The sequence below is a fragment of the Cololabis saira genome, chromosome 1 (genome assembly GCF_033807715.1).
Source record: "Cololabis saira isolate AMF1-May2022 chromosome 1, fColSai1.1, whole genome shotgun sequence".
NCBI lineage: Eukaryota > Metazoa > Chordata > Actinopteri > Beloniformes > Belonidae > Cololabis > Cololabis saira.
Genome location: NC_084587.1, coordinates 20,376,376 through 20,392,709, shown reverse-complemented (window position 1 = coordinate 20,392,709; position 16,334 = coordinate 20,376,376). Strand labels below are relative to the sequence as shown.

The 16,334-nt window shown below is 39.2% G+C and overlaps 1 protein-coding gene across 1 annotated transcript; it reads right to left on the bottom strand.

Annotated features, from left to right (window-relative positions):
- Positions 1-331: 331 nt before the first annotated feature.
- LOC133446022 (fibrinogen-like protein 1) lies at positions 332-2,914 on the bottom strand. The gene is made up of 5 exons (XM_061724149.1): positions 2,815-2,914; positions 2,513-2,598; positions 1,670-1,787; positions 1,313-1,492; positions 332-624 (listed from the first exon to the last, which is right to left on the bottom strand). The coding sequence occupies exons 1-5, from the start codon at positions 2,912-2,914 to the stop codon at positions 332-334; spliced, it is 777 nt and encodes a 258-aa protein (XP_061580133.1).
- Positions 2,915-16,334: the final 13,420 nt, after the last annotated feature.

The window sequence follows — 16,334 nt, the reverse complement described above, 5'->3', positions numbered from 1 at the left end:
GTTCCATCGTCCATCTCCTTTTAAAACATTTATAAGGTCACTACTAGAACCCTGTAAGCCATACTATGCTTTGTATCATACATGATACAAAGACATGCTACAAAAAAAAAAAAAAAATTAAGTAAAATCCTTTTTAGAAGGATGCTACAAAAAAGAAAAAAAAAAGGCTTAAAATGAAAATACAAGTTTAATTTCCCTTTTTGATCAGAGTTTTTAAAAAATCGAAAATTTTACCTTCAGAACCCATATCGAAACGTAATAAATATTTTGGAAAGACAGAGGTAATCTGGAAGGATTAAAATAAAAACCAGCGTGGGGGTCAGGGCTCCTATCAATAAGACTTGATCATCATTCTGGAGGCTGCGAGAGATTCCCAGGATTTCCAGGTTTCCCAGTGGAGGCCTGAAGCCACACCAATGTGGTCACCAGAAGGATTCCAATGACCGTTTAGGTCTGCAGAGCCACACTTGCTAAACCACCAACCACTGCGCTTCGTATCAACACACTGATGAGTAGCAATGTCGCCAAAGATGCATGGGTTGCACCCGTCATTGTCACGGTCGACGGTGCTGAAGCCGTAGCCATTTTGGTCAACACCTGGATAGGCTCCACGGATGGCATCACCTTTAGAGAGAGGAAGGAAGTTACAGGTTATAAATTTATTAAGGGAATCTCAGGCTTTCTGAGGTTTCTTTTAGACTACATCACAACGTGGATGGTACTGTTGTTCCAGATCAAACAGCAACATACAAATGTCACTCGAAATGAAATATCAGAATTTAAAGTCAGGCACAGGAAAAGAACAAAACAACACCTAATACTAAACCTAACTCCTAAACTTAATCAGTCTGTTATATTAATTTGACACCCGGCCTAATTTCTATGTTCTAACACCTGTACCGGGGGCTCCAGGATAAGGTGGCATATCTTTTAAAAGTCTATGCAATTTCCTCAGGTTTTAATGAAATCTCTGATATATTTTGCTTAAAACGCCGCACAGATACATATATAGGGGCCTGTGGTGTCATAGCAACCAGTACATCTGAACTGCAAAACAACACGATTCTGTTATCTCAAGGTTTTTGATTTAGTCGCAGCTTCGAAACACCCAAAAATATGTTCACAAAATGCACAAAATGTTTTTTTCCATAATACGTCCCCTTCAACGATAGATGGAAAATTTGTCCTTTTGTTTCCTCCCAATAACAAAATCATGGCTTCAGCCGTAAATTGATACCAGGTATATGAGATTGGAGATCAAATGAATCTACGCAGAAGTATTGAGGAGCCATAGTTAAAGATGCTCTGTTACCTGCATTTCCCCTGTATTCCCCCACATGCAGTTCGTAAGCTGTTCCTTCATCTCCCAGTCTGAAGTTCTCGTACTCGGCAAAAGCAGAACCACCTTCAAAGTCCCACAGCTTCACTCTCAGGGTTATGCTCTTCTTCTCAGTCAGAAGGTAAACCTTCTCCAAACCGAGCCAGTGATCATCTGAGAGAATCAGCAAGGCATAGTCAAATAAGGAATAATGATTGATAAACCAATCGATCAGTACAAACAGCTGCTTGATGGAATGTAAAAGGATGTGAAAGTAAAAACTTGGTACTCATTTAGTTTAAAACACTTCCTGGACAATGTCACTTACTGCTTAACACATTTTTTACGTACTTGCTGGGTATCCAAAACCATTTTTATAGTTTTCCCAATTTTTTTCGAAGGACAGAGGTTCTCCGGTACGTCTCTGAAAAACTGTCCAGCCTCCATCCGAAAGCATCTCGCAGTACACCTGTCCAGTAAGCATGCAACAAGTGTCAAGACATTTTTTTTTCCTCTCCTTTTCTGTAGAAGCTTAGATATGTTCTGCAGGGTTTTTGATTAAAATGATGTATTTTACAGACATTCTGCAAACGGAAGAGGAAACCTCAAGTTTAAACTTAGTTAAGAGTTAAGTTCATCACCCCCAATATCCCTACATACGTCTAATACTGTAGGTGGGTATTGACGAGGTTTTGTCTTCTCATTAATAAAGTGTTTTGAAGTTGCACTGTGTAAATTGTTGCGTTGAACTGAAAATCAGATTAAATGAAATAGAAAAAAACAGGTAAAAATAACAATTTTTGGTTAAAAGTATAGAAGGATTTCTGTCTTAAAAAGCGAGAATTTACTTTTTTTTAAGCATTTCAAACATTTTTCACTTGAATTCAGATGGTTAAACCCTTGAAATTACACTGTACAAATACAAATGCACTGTACCTAAGCAATATATCAGTTGCATCAAATGATTTGAAACCACATAATTACATGAGCATATTGTTTAATATATGAAAAGATCTCATCACTACCTTTTTCATTGGAAACTGCCAGACTTCACAATTTAATGGTATACCATCCAACTGTTACATTGCTTCAATTCCTACTTTCCACAACTCACATTTAACTTTGATTTATTTCTTCAGTATTAACCCACTGTCATTTAAAAGCTTAATTACATCTGTCAGTCATTTTTGGTACCTGAAATGGAGTGTTGGTGCCCTCAGGCTGGATAGTATAAACCCCACTGGATGCTTGTGGTGACAGAGACTTAATCTCTGAGCAGCCTGTCATAGAGGTTAAGATGACATGGAATAAGGATGACTTACATGATGATACAGAGTATTTGAACTGTATGACAAATGAGCAATGATGAAAAGCTTACATTGAGGAATGTCAGCTGGCTGTACAGCAAACAAAAACATTTTGAAATTAGACTGGATCTTGTAAATACACTATTTAAAACCAGACAATGTGGAGAGTGAGGCAACAGTGTAAAGGACTTACCTGTGGAGGCAGCACCTGTACCTTTACCTGAGACTGTTGAGAAGAACTCAGAAGAAGGACCAGTACGAGTCCACGAAAGCCCGTCAGATCCTTCATTCTGTCCTGAGTATCAGAGTGACATAACCTCCTCAAAAGTCATCACGATTCAAAACATATCGGGGTAAAAACACACATTTATGGTCAACATTGGTCTATAAACGTACCTGCATGTTGGATGAACGTTGTCTTCATGCTCAAACTCCACAACAGAGGCTCCTTTTAAAACACCCATTGAGCTGCCACACCTCCTTCCCAGTTATGGCAAATGTTGTCATTTCTTTGCTTTTTGCGCACATGTTTATCGACATTTTGATTAAGTTTAACAGACATGACCATACAACACGTACTTCAAATACCCCACCCACCAAGGATCTCATCAATCTCATCAAAAAACAACAAAAAACTAAACAAGCAGATGCACAGATATCAGAGCATCAGCACAGATGATTACAGAGTCATTGTAGAGAATAAGATTGAAGGGTGAAGGGAACACTGCAGATCCGTGCTTTCAGAAAAGTGTAAGAAAAGGCCCCAGATTTTATAGAATTCACAGAATCTGCATTTAATACTATAAGTCAGCTTTTGTAAAGCCAGACATGATGATCATTCCTTCAGCCAATGATTGATAGGAAGACATAAATGAGATCTTTTGAATGGACAAGGAAGAGATGAATCAATTTAATTTCATGCGGTTTTAAGGAGACATTTTCAGGATAGTGGCCTAAAATACACATTTTAGGGAAGATAGGAATAGGTTTGCAAATTCTATGTATTACCTCCTTCCACGATTTTTGCATCTTCTCACATCCAGATGCAATGGAAGCAGGTGCCTATTTTACACTTACCATTCCCCTTTGTTTGGCAGATGGATCTGTGCAGGGCCGCCGCAAGGGGTGTGCGAACCGTGCGACCGTACGGGGCCTCGAGCCCCAAGGGCAGTTTTTTTGTTGTTGTTTTTTTTTCTCTTTTTTTTCTTTTTTTTCCCCTTATAAATATCAACAGTCACGTTCCATTATAGACCTAAATGTGTACTAGTCTGTGCATATCAATAGATATATGTGCAATGATGTTCTTGCTGATAGATGTCGCTGCGCAGCTGTTCAATACAACTTCGTCAGACCAAGCGCATTGACACAAGGTGCTCTGATCCAGACGGGTGGAGTGTGGAACAAACTGTCACACAATGTCGAGAGAATGAGACAGATTCAGGAAATTTCCATCAGGGAATGAAAAAAGAAAAAAACTAAAGAAAATGGAAGTGTTTAATGCCTCTCTGAAAGGCTTGTTTGATAAATTTGTTACAAAGCGATCCGACCGGGTCTCAAGCAGCCGCGGAGCCCAGCGTCGAGGCAAAATGTGCATGTGCGGCCTGTGTAGGCTAATTCTTAAAGCTCTAATCAATAGCATAATCAAAAAGGGATCTGAAAAAGCAGAATATCCAAACTACTTTCTAAAAGATAAAACAGTTGTAGATCAAACGAAGGAAATTGTTAATGAATTTAACAAGTTTTTTACCAATGTTGGATCAAACTTAGCAAATGAGATTGTGGATAAGGATGGCTTGGTGAAACAATAATCAGACAAAATACTCATTCTATTTTTGTTAACGGTGTAATTGAAGAGGATATTATTGATATTGTTAATAAATTCAAGAACAAAAAATCCACTGACTGGACGGGTTTTGATATGGCATTTGTAAAATATATAATAGAATGTATTATATCCTTTCTAACCGGCATCTTCCCTGCTAAAATTAAAATTGCTAAAATCATTCCCATCTTTAAAAATGGAGACATGCATCAATTTTCCAACTATAGACCAATCTCCCTGCTCTCACAATTCTCCAAGATTTTAGAAAAAATGTTCATACAAAGGCTTGATACATTTCTAAAAAAACACAATATACTGAATGGCCATCAGTATGGTTTTAGGTCTAATAGGTCCACCTCGATGGCAGTGACTAAACTGGTAGAAGAAATTTCAACTGCAGTTGATAACAAAGAATTTACAGTAGGATTTTTCATTGATTTAAAAAAAGCTTTTGATACCATTGACCACAGGCTTTTGATGAGAAAAATGGAGAGATATGGTATCAGAGGTATAGCCTATACAAAGCTACCTGGAAGACAGATTCCAATATGTACATCTGAAAAAATGAAAATTCTAATTTATTAAAAGTTACATATGGTGTTCCACAAGGATCTGTGCTGGGTCCCATACTGTTTATTTTGTATATTAATGATATTTGTAATGTGTCAAAACTGTTGAAATTTGTGTTGTTTGCCGACGATACCAGTATATATTGCTCTGGTAAACATTTGGAACAGCTTTTGAGTGCAGTGGAAAAAGAGTTGAACGTTCTTAAAAGTTGGTTTGATATCAATAAATTATCACTGAATTTAAGTAAAACAAAATGTATAATCTTTGGTAACCGAAAAGTAAATTGTAAAGTTAAGCTCAAAATTAATGATGTCGAAATTGAACGAGTATGTGAAAATAAATTCTTGGGCGTGATAATTGATGATAAACTTGATTGGAAAACACATATAAACAATATTAAATCTAAATTGTCCAAAACCATTGCAATCCTATACAAGACAAAATAACTTTTAAATCAGAAATCCACCTGTACTGTTCACTCATTGTTCCATACGTTACTTACTGTGTGGAGGTATGGGGAAATACTTACATAAAAAACATTGATCAATAATTAAATTACAAAAGAGAGAAATAAGAATTGTAAATAATTTAAAATACTGCGACCCAACGAACCCACTCTTCATTAAACTAAATACCTTAAAATTTGTAGATCTAGTTGAGCTAAGGACTTCTCGTATAATGTATAAGGCACACAACAACCTACTTCCTTACTGCATTCAGGAAATGTTTTCACCAGAGAAAGTCGGTATGAACTCAGGGGAACTTGTATGTTTAAAAAAATAAAGGTAAGGACAAACTTTAGAAGTAGATGTGTTTCTGTTAAAGGGGTAAACTTGTGGAATAGTCTCTGTGATGAGCTAAAAATGTGTAGTTCTATCTGCAAATTCAAAAAAAATATTTAAACTTAGGGCAATTGATAAATATAAACTATGACCAAGAGCAGCTTCTCCTGTAAATCCTCTATATCACATGCTTTTGTTGTAATTGATCTCTGTAATACTTTTTATTTTGATTTGTTGTGATGTGATGTATTGTAGAAAAGGGTAGGCATTATATAAGCTACGGCTTCAGTCTACACCTTTTTTGGTTCATTTATTTATATATCCAGCTTTACTGTGGTGCATGTTTTGATTGACTAATGGACCAAAATAAAACTAACTAACTAACTAATAAATAAATTGACAAATCCCTCAGAGCTACTGTGTACTGTGGGATGCACAGTAGAACAGTAGGTGAGAAGTGTTAATGTATTAATGTGATAATATGGTTTCGTAAAAGGCTTCGGGGCCTAGATCTTTTACCACTGTGATGGAAAATGTAGTCTTGGCCAGTTTGATTAAACCAAATCTAGTGCGATGAGCCTTGGCCTGGATACAGAGTGCAAACTGATACTTTGTTCCTCAAAGATTAGCTCTGACTTTACAAAGATCTGTTTATGAGAATCGTAGGGACAGTCATCATTTTGTGGTGTTTAAAATCATTATGCATCCCTTGTTCTGTATAATTTCCTACATTGAGACGCATGATGATGATGATGATGATGATGATGATAATGATGATGATGATCTGACCCATTTGCATGCAACTGCTTAATTAAGTCAAATGAAACTTGGATTATCTCTCAAGTTCTTGCTCACTTCAAACTGGCCAAGGCTACATTTTCCATCACAGTGGTAAAAGATCTAAAAGGTGTGAAGTTGTTTGTCATACTGTTTGCGTGCATGTACGTCAAACTGTATTGTGGGGCTTGAGGCACAAAGTTTTCAAGGGGGCGCTGTTGAGCCATTTTGCCACGCCCATTCATGCAAACCATGAAATATCAAATTTATTGCCAGGCCTGGCTTGCATGCAAAATGTGGTGACTTTTTGGGCACGTTTAGGGGGGCAAAAAGGCCCTCCTTTTGTCAGAAGAATAAAGAAAGAAAGAAAGAAAGAAAGAAAGAAAGAAAGAAAGAAAGAAAGAAAGAAAGAAAGAAAGAAAGAAAGAAAGAAAGAAAGAAAGAAAGAAAGAAAGAAAGAAAGAAAGAAAGAAAGAAAGAAAGAACAATTCCTACAGATACAATAGGGCCTTCGCACTGTAAGTGCTCGGGCCCTAATAAGTCAGGCAGAATCGGGGTTAGGTGTAAAAGACAAGTCTTATATATACAAACACACACACACACACACATACACACACACATACTTTTTAACTTACAGTTCCTGGGCAATTTTATATTTTCCGATTTTCACAAAAGTGAAAATATTCCGAGAGTATGGGGTCGGAGGCCCTCTGCTGAGGGCTGTACGGTCCCTGTATGACCGGAGCAGGAGCTTGGTTCGCATTGCCGGCAGTAAGTCAGACCTGTTCCCGGTGCGTGTTGGACTCCGGCAGGGCTGCCCTTTGTCACCGGTTCTGTTCATTATTTTTATGGACAGAATTTCTAGGCGCAGCCAAGTGCCGGAGGGGGTACGGTTCGGGAGCCACTTGATTTCATCTCTGCTCTTTGCAGATGATGTGGTCTTGTTGGCTCCCTCGAGCCAGGACCTTCAGCATGCACTGGGGCGGTTTGCAGCCGAGTGTGAAGCAGCTGGGATGAGAATCAGCACCTCTAAGTCTGAGGCCATGGTTCTCGACCGGAAAAAGGTGGCTTGCACCCTCCAGGTCGGGGGAGAGTTCCTACCTCAGGTGGAGGAGTTTAAGTATCTTGGGGTCTTGTTCACGAGTGAGGGGAGAACGGAGCGCGAGATCGACAGGCGGATCGGTGCGGCGGCCGCAGTAATGCGGTCATTGTATCGGTCCGTCGTGGTGAAGAAGGAGCTGAGCCGAAAGGCAAAGCTCTCGATTTACCGGTCGATCTACGTTCCCACCCTCACCTATGGTCATGAACTCTGGGTCATGACCGAAAGAACGGGATCCCGGATACAAGCGGCCGAAATGAGTTTCCTCCGCAGGGTGGCGGGGCGCTCCCTTAGAGATAGGGTGAGGAGCTCTGTCACCCGGGAGGAGCTCGGAGTAGAGCCGCTGCTCCTCCACATCGAGAGGAGCCAGCTGAGGTGGCTCGGGCACCTGTATAGGATGCCCCCTGGACGCCTCCCTCGTGAGGTGTTCCGGGCATGTCCCACCGGGAGGAGGCCCCGAGGAAGACCCAGGACACGCTGGAGTGACTACGTCACTCGGCTGGCCTGGGAACGCCTTGGAGTCCCCCCGGAAGAGCTGGAGGAAGTGTCCGGGGAGAGGGAAGTCTGGGGATCCCTGCTCCGACTGCTGTCCCCGCGACCCGGACTCGGATAATGCGGTGGACAATGGATGGATGGATGATTTTCACAAAAGTTTGTATGAAAAAATGTACACACCGATCTACCTTGTATGCTGTATCCCAAAATGCAATGGGCCACTTCCAAAAAAGCTGGTTACAGCAGCCACATGGATAACTTTCGCTTCCCAAAACTAGAAGCTAGTCACGAATATCATACCATAATACCTTTTATGGTGTTATACGTACCAACGAGAACAACTAACGACCACCGCATTCAGCAGTACAGCGTACTGTTTCAAATGTGCACTACACACAGCCCTTCTGTATCTAATGCTGCATTTGCTGAACATGCATAACTTGGATTTTCCAAGCTTTGACTCGAAAAAAATCCCCAAAGAAAACAGCACAAAAAGTTTGATTTTCAAGTGAGTAACCTTGGTAAAGTTGTCAATCATGGTTTCCAATTTTTTGGGAAAAGCAACTTCTTTTGTCTTCTTCTTTTGGAGATTCACATTGTGTTCTGCATTCTTAGATCACATAGGTTTTATATCAGATGACCTTGCAGACACAACCTTCCACATTTATCAGGCTTCAGACCTGCAATACAAGTGGCTGGAGGAATGGGGCAGTGGGTGGAGAGCAACTGACTACCCAGCTTGCTACAGCCTTTGTCAATGATGTATTATTGATTTAAGGCATCCCACTGTCAAAATATGTTGAGCTGTTGGGGGAAGATCAGACGTTGTGGAATCCAATTATAATACAATCTATCCCAAACGTTACAAGGCTTTCTTTCATTTGTTTAATCTACAATATGTTGTTGATTTCTTCATCCCACGTAGCACAATTTCAGAGTTCAGCTTACTCTGCACCTCTCTCGGTGATTCCTGCCAATGCTTGTGACAGCATTTCTATCATAAATTCATTTACACCTGCTTGAGGCTGCTATCCAGCACACGTCTAAGGTCATGGCTCTGTTCTCACTTCTCAGTCTTGAAACATCTGTTTTGGCCAGCTCAAGCTTTGCCTCTTCCAAACTACGGAGTGTTAAAATTTATGAGCAGCCCAGAGGGACCTAGTTGTAGGTATACACATAGAGTATCTTTACCAGAATCAGCGGAGGGACGAAAGCCAATCATAAGAGAGCAATTGCGAGATAAAGACTATCCTGGCAAGTGCAGATTTTGAGCAGGGGAAGTTAAGCAAGATGGAAAATAAATAAATAAATAAATAAATAAATAAATAAATAAATAAATAAAGGAATAAATGAATAAATAAATAAATATGTAAGATAATAAATGTAAGAGAATTGGTCTACATAAAATAACATCTGTGTTAACGACAGATTCCGTTACAGTTACTTCAAGGCAGCATATTGCTCCATAGCGACATCTGGTGAGGCCTTGCCCCACAAATGCAGAGGCTCTGGTGTACATATGAGTGATATATGGTTAGTGTATATGGTTGGTGTACGACAGAAACGATTCTATAAACAGGTGTACACAGCAGACACTGGGGTGGTCAGAGGGTAGGACTACAGGTTAGGATGTCAGCATATATCCAAAAGAGACATCTATATAGACAGTTGAAGGCAAGCACTGGGATGGTCAGAGGGTGGGGGTGCGGGTCAGCATGCAGCTCTGGAAGCTCTGACCTGCAAACATGTACAGAAGAGAAAAAGACAGGGCAGACCAGCACAAGAAACTACAAGAACAATGGAGTGCAATTATACTCATGAGATACTTCTAATCAATAATTGTGGATTGAGCTGAAGAAGATGTTTAAGACGAGCTGCTCTAGTCTTCTCCTCTAGCTACAGCTTTGACCACTGGCCCTAACACACTAGAGTTTAAACTTACTATAGGCTTTACTAAACAGAAACGTTTCAAGTTTGGTTTTAAAGTTTGAGGTGGTGTCGGCCTCCTTAAACCAAATTGGAAGCTGGTTCCATAGTAAAGGTGCCTAATAATACAAGGCCCGTCTTGCAAATATTGCATACAGTAGCTAGGCCATTTTGGACTTAATACGCAAGTAATACAATTTTGGAATTGGATTCTAAATTTTACGGGAAGCCAATGGAGGGAGGATAACACAGCTGCATTTTGGATAAGCTAGAGGCTATTCAGAGAATTACTCGGACATCCTCCTAATAATACATTACAGTAATCTAGTCTAGAAGTTACAAATGCATGAATTCATTTTTCAGCATCACTCTGGTAGAGGGGGCTCCTAATCTTTGCAATATTGCAAAGATTTTTAAAACCTTCAGTCTTACACACCTGATTCTTATGCTGTTTAAATGATAAACTCCAATAACTCCAAGCACAAGGTTTCACATAGTTGTGTTGGAGGCCATTGCAATGCCATCTAATCCTTTCCTAAGGTGTTTGGGTCCAAAAACAATATCTCTGTTTTGTTAGAATTTAGAAGCAAAAGGTTAGTGGACAACCAGACCTTAATGTTCTTAAGACATGCCTGAAGTTTGGCTAAAGGTGCAGTTTCATCTGGCTTCATGGACAAATAGAGCTGTGTATCATCAGCATAGCAATGAAAATTGATCCTGTGGTCTGGATAATAATTCCCCAAGGGGCGCATGTTTAAACTGAACAAGATTGGCCCTTGCACTGAACCCTCTGGTACACCATAACAAACCTTTATCTGTGCAGAAAAAACCTAATTAACACGATCAACTGGAATCTGCCAGATAAATATGATTTAAACCAGCCTAGTACTGTCCCTTCTTTTAGCTGCTTTGTTTTGGATCCGACATAATCTGAATGACAGCTCGTGGAGAAAGAGATGTGATCAGTTTAGAAATAATGTATTACTACTAATTAACTGGATTTGCAAATAATTACTACACGTTATAGTTATTAAGGCAGACAAAACCCTATTTCCAAGGCATTTGGTCATATTTTGCTTAGGACATTGCTTATTAACTATAACATTTTGAGTGTTTTTATCATAATATTGTAACATTTGATTAATTCTAGAAAATAATAAAGATGCTAGAAGATGCCTGAAAAATGTGAAAGAACAAAATTAATTGTAAGTATCAAGTCAAAATGATCAGTCTCTTCCTTCTAACTTCCATCAAAAGAATCATGACTCCAGAACACCATAATGTGCATGACAAACTAAGTACTCTCGACTTGATCAGTGGTACATTTTAAAGGGCGTTAGTGCACAATGGTATAGAAGGCTAATGCAAGGGTGTACATAACCCTTGCTAGTCTGATACAAACACCACTGGGAGTTGGCGCCAAAAGTGAGTCAATCTTCATTGACCTTCTCGCCAAAATGTCCAACTGTGCAGCAGAAATAAACATAACTCTACAGCCTAGTTCAAATACATGTTTGGTTTCCATAGGATTTGACATCCATGACAACTGTATGGGGAATACATTTTTTTGTGCCACATTAGAAAAAGTTATATAGGCAGCAAATGTATGTATAATTAGGGATGTAGTCTTTTGATTGATGGCTGGCATAGCCAGTAGCTAGCCATCATCTCTTCCAACACTTGACTTCTGAACTTTGAATAAAATGTCCAATGCAAAATCATTCTTATTTTAAAGAGAATATGTTTTGTTATTTTGCTAATTGGCTTTTGGCTGTGGGTTGGACTGGAAGGGTCAGAGGACTAGGCTTAGCCAAACAACAGGTAGCCTGCACTAACTGTATTTCGACTAAACAATTGTAGCCTTGCAATCACCTGGGATTCACCACAGGTGAATCAATGTCGTATATCCTCCAGTTTACCCTCCACTTGGGCTATCCTTTGCACTGACTAACTTTCCCCAGATTTTCAGGGGAAAAAAACCTATGGGTGGCATCACATGGGGTTTGTCCACTTTTTTTGCACAGTCAAGGGCTAACTTCATGGCATTTTCTCAGTGTGTTTTGTTTTCTGTACGTATTCTTCTGGACTTTTGAAATATTATCAGTCACAACCAAAGTGGTATTCCGATTCAAATTCAAAACTCACATGTTGCCAAGGACAGAGATTCCAGGGTGTGTTCTTGTTTTTAAATGTTGACAAGAATGCATCCAATAGATGTTTGTGTAGACTTGAGGTAGTAATGTATTCTAGAATGCCTTGTGCATTAACTAGCAGGAGTAATGGTGGACAAAAAAACTCACAATTGTTAGTTTTATCTTCATAACATTAAGTCAGAGCTTGATATCACTGTTCCAGTTGTAGAAACCACTGGAGGTTTTAAACCCACAACTCTCATTTTACCCCTTACATTATCTAATTCCTTTTTATTTTTTTTCTATAGCTGTCTTTAATACACATTCCTTTTTGACCAATCCCATTTGTTAGTGTTTTTTTTTAGCTAATGAGTCATTTACTAGGCCAGTGTAACTTGTTTTTCGTTACTAGTGACAACTAATGGCAGCTCTACCTCTACCTGCTGCCCAACGAAATTGGTCATGTGTCCAGAGTATGCATGAGACAACCGTACAGTACCTAACACCATAAAAACAAGCAAAAAGTCAGGCTTACTGGATGTAAAGGCAATGAATCATTTCCTAACAGCTCAAGTAAAATACTAAGATGTCCGTTTTACAGGTTTCCACACGTGTCTGAAGTTTTTCATATTTATCTCGGAGCACTTATTTAATTATTCATTGCAGCAATATAATGGAAAATGGTGTTAACCAATAAAACAAACAAAAAAAGTATTTTGAAATGATCGCTAACTCCACCTTTGCGTAGTAAATGAAGAGTAAACTAAAAGCTAAAGATCACCAAGACATGCTTAGTGTGACTTTATGAATGAGAAAAAGAAATTCCAAATAGTTTCTCCAGGGGTCTGGTTTTCTTACATCAATGAGTGCTGTAACAATAAAACACAAATATACCTAGACTCTTTATCACATATTCTGACTGATGCAGTGTTATAGTTGGTGCCTTAAATCAAAGTACAGTGTTTTTAAATGGACAAGGTCTTAACAAACAAGTGCTAAGCTTTGAGAGCAGCATGTGAATGTGTTTAGCAAGGAATGCAGGATATGTCATGTAAGATTCACAGCCCTGCTTTGATCAGCGCTCAGCCTGATTCATAAGGCGTGCACTGAAGATTTGTGAGCGGTTTTATAGGTGAGAGTATGTTGAGGATAACAGTCTTGCAGTTCAAAGAGTGTCTTATTATAAATGTGTGAGGGCCACACTGTCTTCATAGCCAGATATGTCAAAGCACGTTAAATAGCACATAAATAGTGTGCCTTTGTGGGGTGGCGTACTGTGTTGTAGTCTGAAACACTTGTCATTCCTTGATCGCAACCTCTTTAAATCACTGTGCATTACTATTATCTCAATGTGAGGTCCAACTAGAGTTTATGTCCCTTCAGCAGCAAGTCAGATCAATTATTTGTAGCCATTTAAGAGTTCCAGGTTAATAAAATGTCTATTCTTTCCTCCTTAATATATAGACATGCCAATAATTAGTTCAATTTTGATAAATATCACTTAAATGCATTGACGTATATCTGAAGTTTAGATAGCGACAGTCATTGGCATGAATGTTTTGTTTTCATGGGGTGATGACTGCTTCTGTTAACAACTTCAGTTATACTGACATTGAGCAGGAGTCTACAAACAACAAGAGCCTGATTTTGTTCTTTCCTCTTGAAAGCCAGCAGCTGTGAGGATTTCTTTTTTGTCTCTTTCTTTCTTCATTTTTTTGATGGCAGGGAGAAATACTGCTGCCATTGCGTTGTTTCTCGATCAGCAAAACCACAGACGAATGGTTGTTGTTTTGTTTTTCACAATAATTACAACATTGCACCAACAGATAATTAATTATTTTAGCACGGGTGTGTGTGTGTTTTTCTTTAAAATTTTAGACGTGTTTTTTCTTATCACCACCCTCTGCTGTTGCCAAAAGATATGGCTCATGCGCTCGCCACGATCGCAGCAGGAAATCCATTTGTCAAACAGGCAAACCCGATACCAGGTATTATTATGCTCTTTTCAACACCTCCAAACGGTGACACTGCCCCTCCTACTCCCAAGGGACAAGTTTTAACCCCCACCCCGTCCCCACCTTACTATCATCCCTCATCTCTAAAAGGAAGCTTTGTCACAATGTTTCACTTTGGCAGTTTAACTTGATAGTTACCATTGAGTGCTTGTGGGTGGCAAAGGGTACAATTTCCTCTTGCTAGATAATAAACTCTGACAATTACTGGGACCTTCCCATGGTGGATCCACAGATCCTTTCTCTGTTTGTCTGTCCTTCTGTCCAGGATCTCTCGCTGCTCTGTCCATCTGTCCCTCTATTATTCAGAACATGCAGCAATCAATCTTAGGTCCCCTCCCAGTGTTCGACAGTGAAGATAGAATATTCCAAGCAGCCCTCACAGCTATGGTTTAGTTCCACAAATCTGCAGCAATCAGGAGCCAAGCAACTCTGTAAGCAATCAAGACAATGAAAGAAACATATGCACAAGTCCAAAGTCATGCAAACTCTTACTTACAAGCTATTTATTTACACCATGAGTTGCCCTGGCCCTTGCTAAACATCTCATTCACTCTATGTGCACCTAATTGAGCACAGAGTTGGCAAAAGTTTTGGGTCTGTGCTGTAAAGCAGAAATGGAAGCTGCCCTAAGGTCTTTTTGGACAAGGCACGAAAAGAATGCTGGATGTTTCTCAAACTGTTTCTGAGTTGATTCCTCCTGAAATGTCAAGGCTGCAATAAATCTACTGACGGTTGCTTGATGGGTGGTTTGAATCACAGAAAGGTTTCTCTGCTCTCTCCCTTTACCGCCTGGTCCACATTATTCAAAATAGCTTTGAGATTCAAATCTGCATCTGTGTCTGCTCATGTGCTGCAGCTACATGAGGGTATTAATAGAACTCTGCTCCTGCCAACAAGTTCTTATTTCCTGTGCTTGAGCAGCCACCCAGGTGCTTTTGCACAAGCACAGAATTAATTTAGAGTCAATTAGAATTTTAACAAAATTGCTTATTAGCCTGAAACATTTCTGTAATCAATCTGGAAATGTTAGAGGGAGAGGAAATGGCAGAGCACGTACGGGGCAAGAACACACGCGTTACGGATGAAAGCTAATACAGTGGCCTTACAGTGTAATAAATACTCAGTTTGGGAGTTTTGACATGAAAGGGAGAATGTGCATTGCTTAACCTCTTACACTTGTGGGGGAAAAAGAAATGTGTATACTCAACTCAACATTATTTATAAAGAAAACAACACGGTCTGCCAAAGTGCTGAACACAAACAAAAGACAGCAGAAATATAAACACAAAAAACACAACAAGCTGAGTTAAGTAAGTTGAGTCAAAAGCCAAACAGAAAAAAAGTGTGTATTAGGACAGGATTTAAAAACAGGAAGTGAATCCATGAGACATTAAAATTAGAGCAATCTGCTCTTGTTTGCTTTCACCAGTTCAAAACTGAGCGGCATCATTTTGAAATAACTGCAGTTTAACAAATAACTTCAAGGTTAAGTAAAAAAAAGTCCATTGCAGTAGTCTAAACATGTTGTGATGAATGAATTTATTAAAATCCCAAAGTGAACTTTAGAAAGAAATGGCTCAACCTTGTCCAGCTGCCTCAAGTGAGAAAAAAAAAACGGAGACAGTGGTTTCACTGGGTTAATGTGAGTATTAAGTTCAAGATCACTCTATAGTTGTACACCTAGACTTGTTGCTGTAATTTTTAAATGGTTGTTTAAAGAACCCATGTCGACAAGTACCCTTGAGGCATCACAAGGCCCAAATAATATGACCATAGTCTTTTCTTGATTAAAATGCAAAAAATGAATTGATGCCTATGCCCTCATATTATCAATGCACTCTATAAGTTCTTTCGTAGAGCAAGCATTTTTATGTTTTAGGGGAATGTTAGGTTTGGATGTCATCAGTTTAAAAGTGGAGTCAAATTCCATGTTTTCAGAGAACTGATCCATGCAAGTATAAAGAAAATAAAAGAGGGCCAGGAATAGAACCCTGAGACACTCCACACATGGGAGGTGTTCTGTAGGACTCAGCAGCTCTGGAACATACATTCACATGTATATACTGTATGCGTATATGATGACGCATCAAC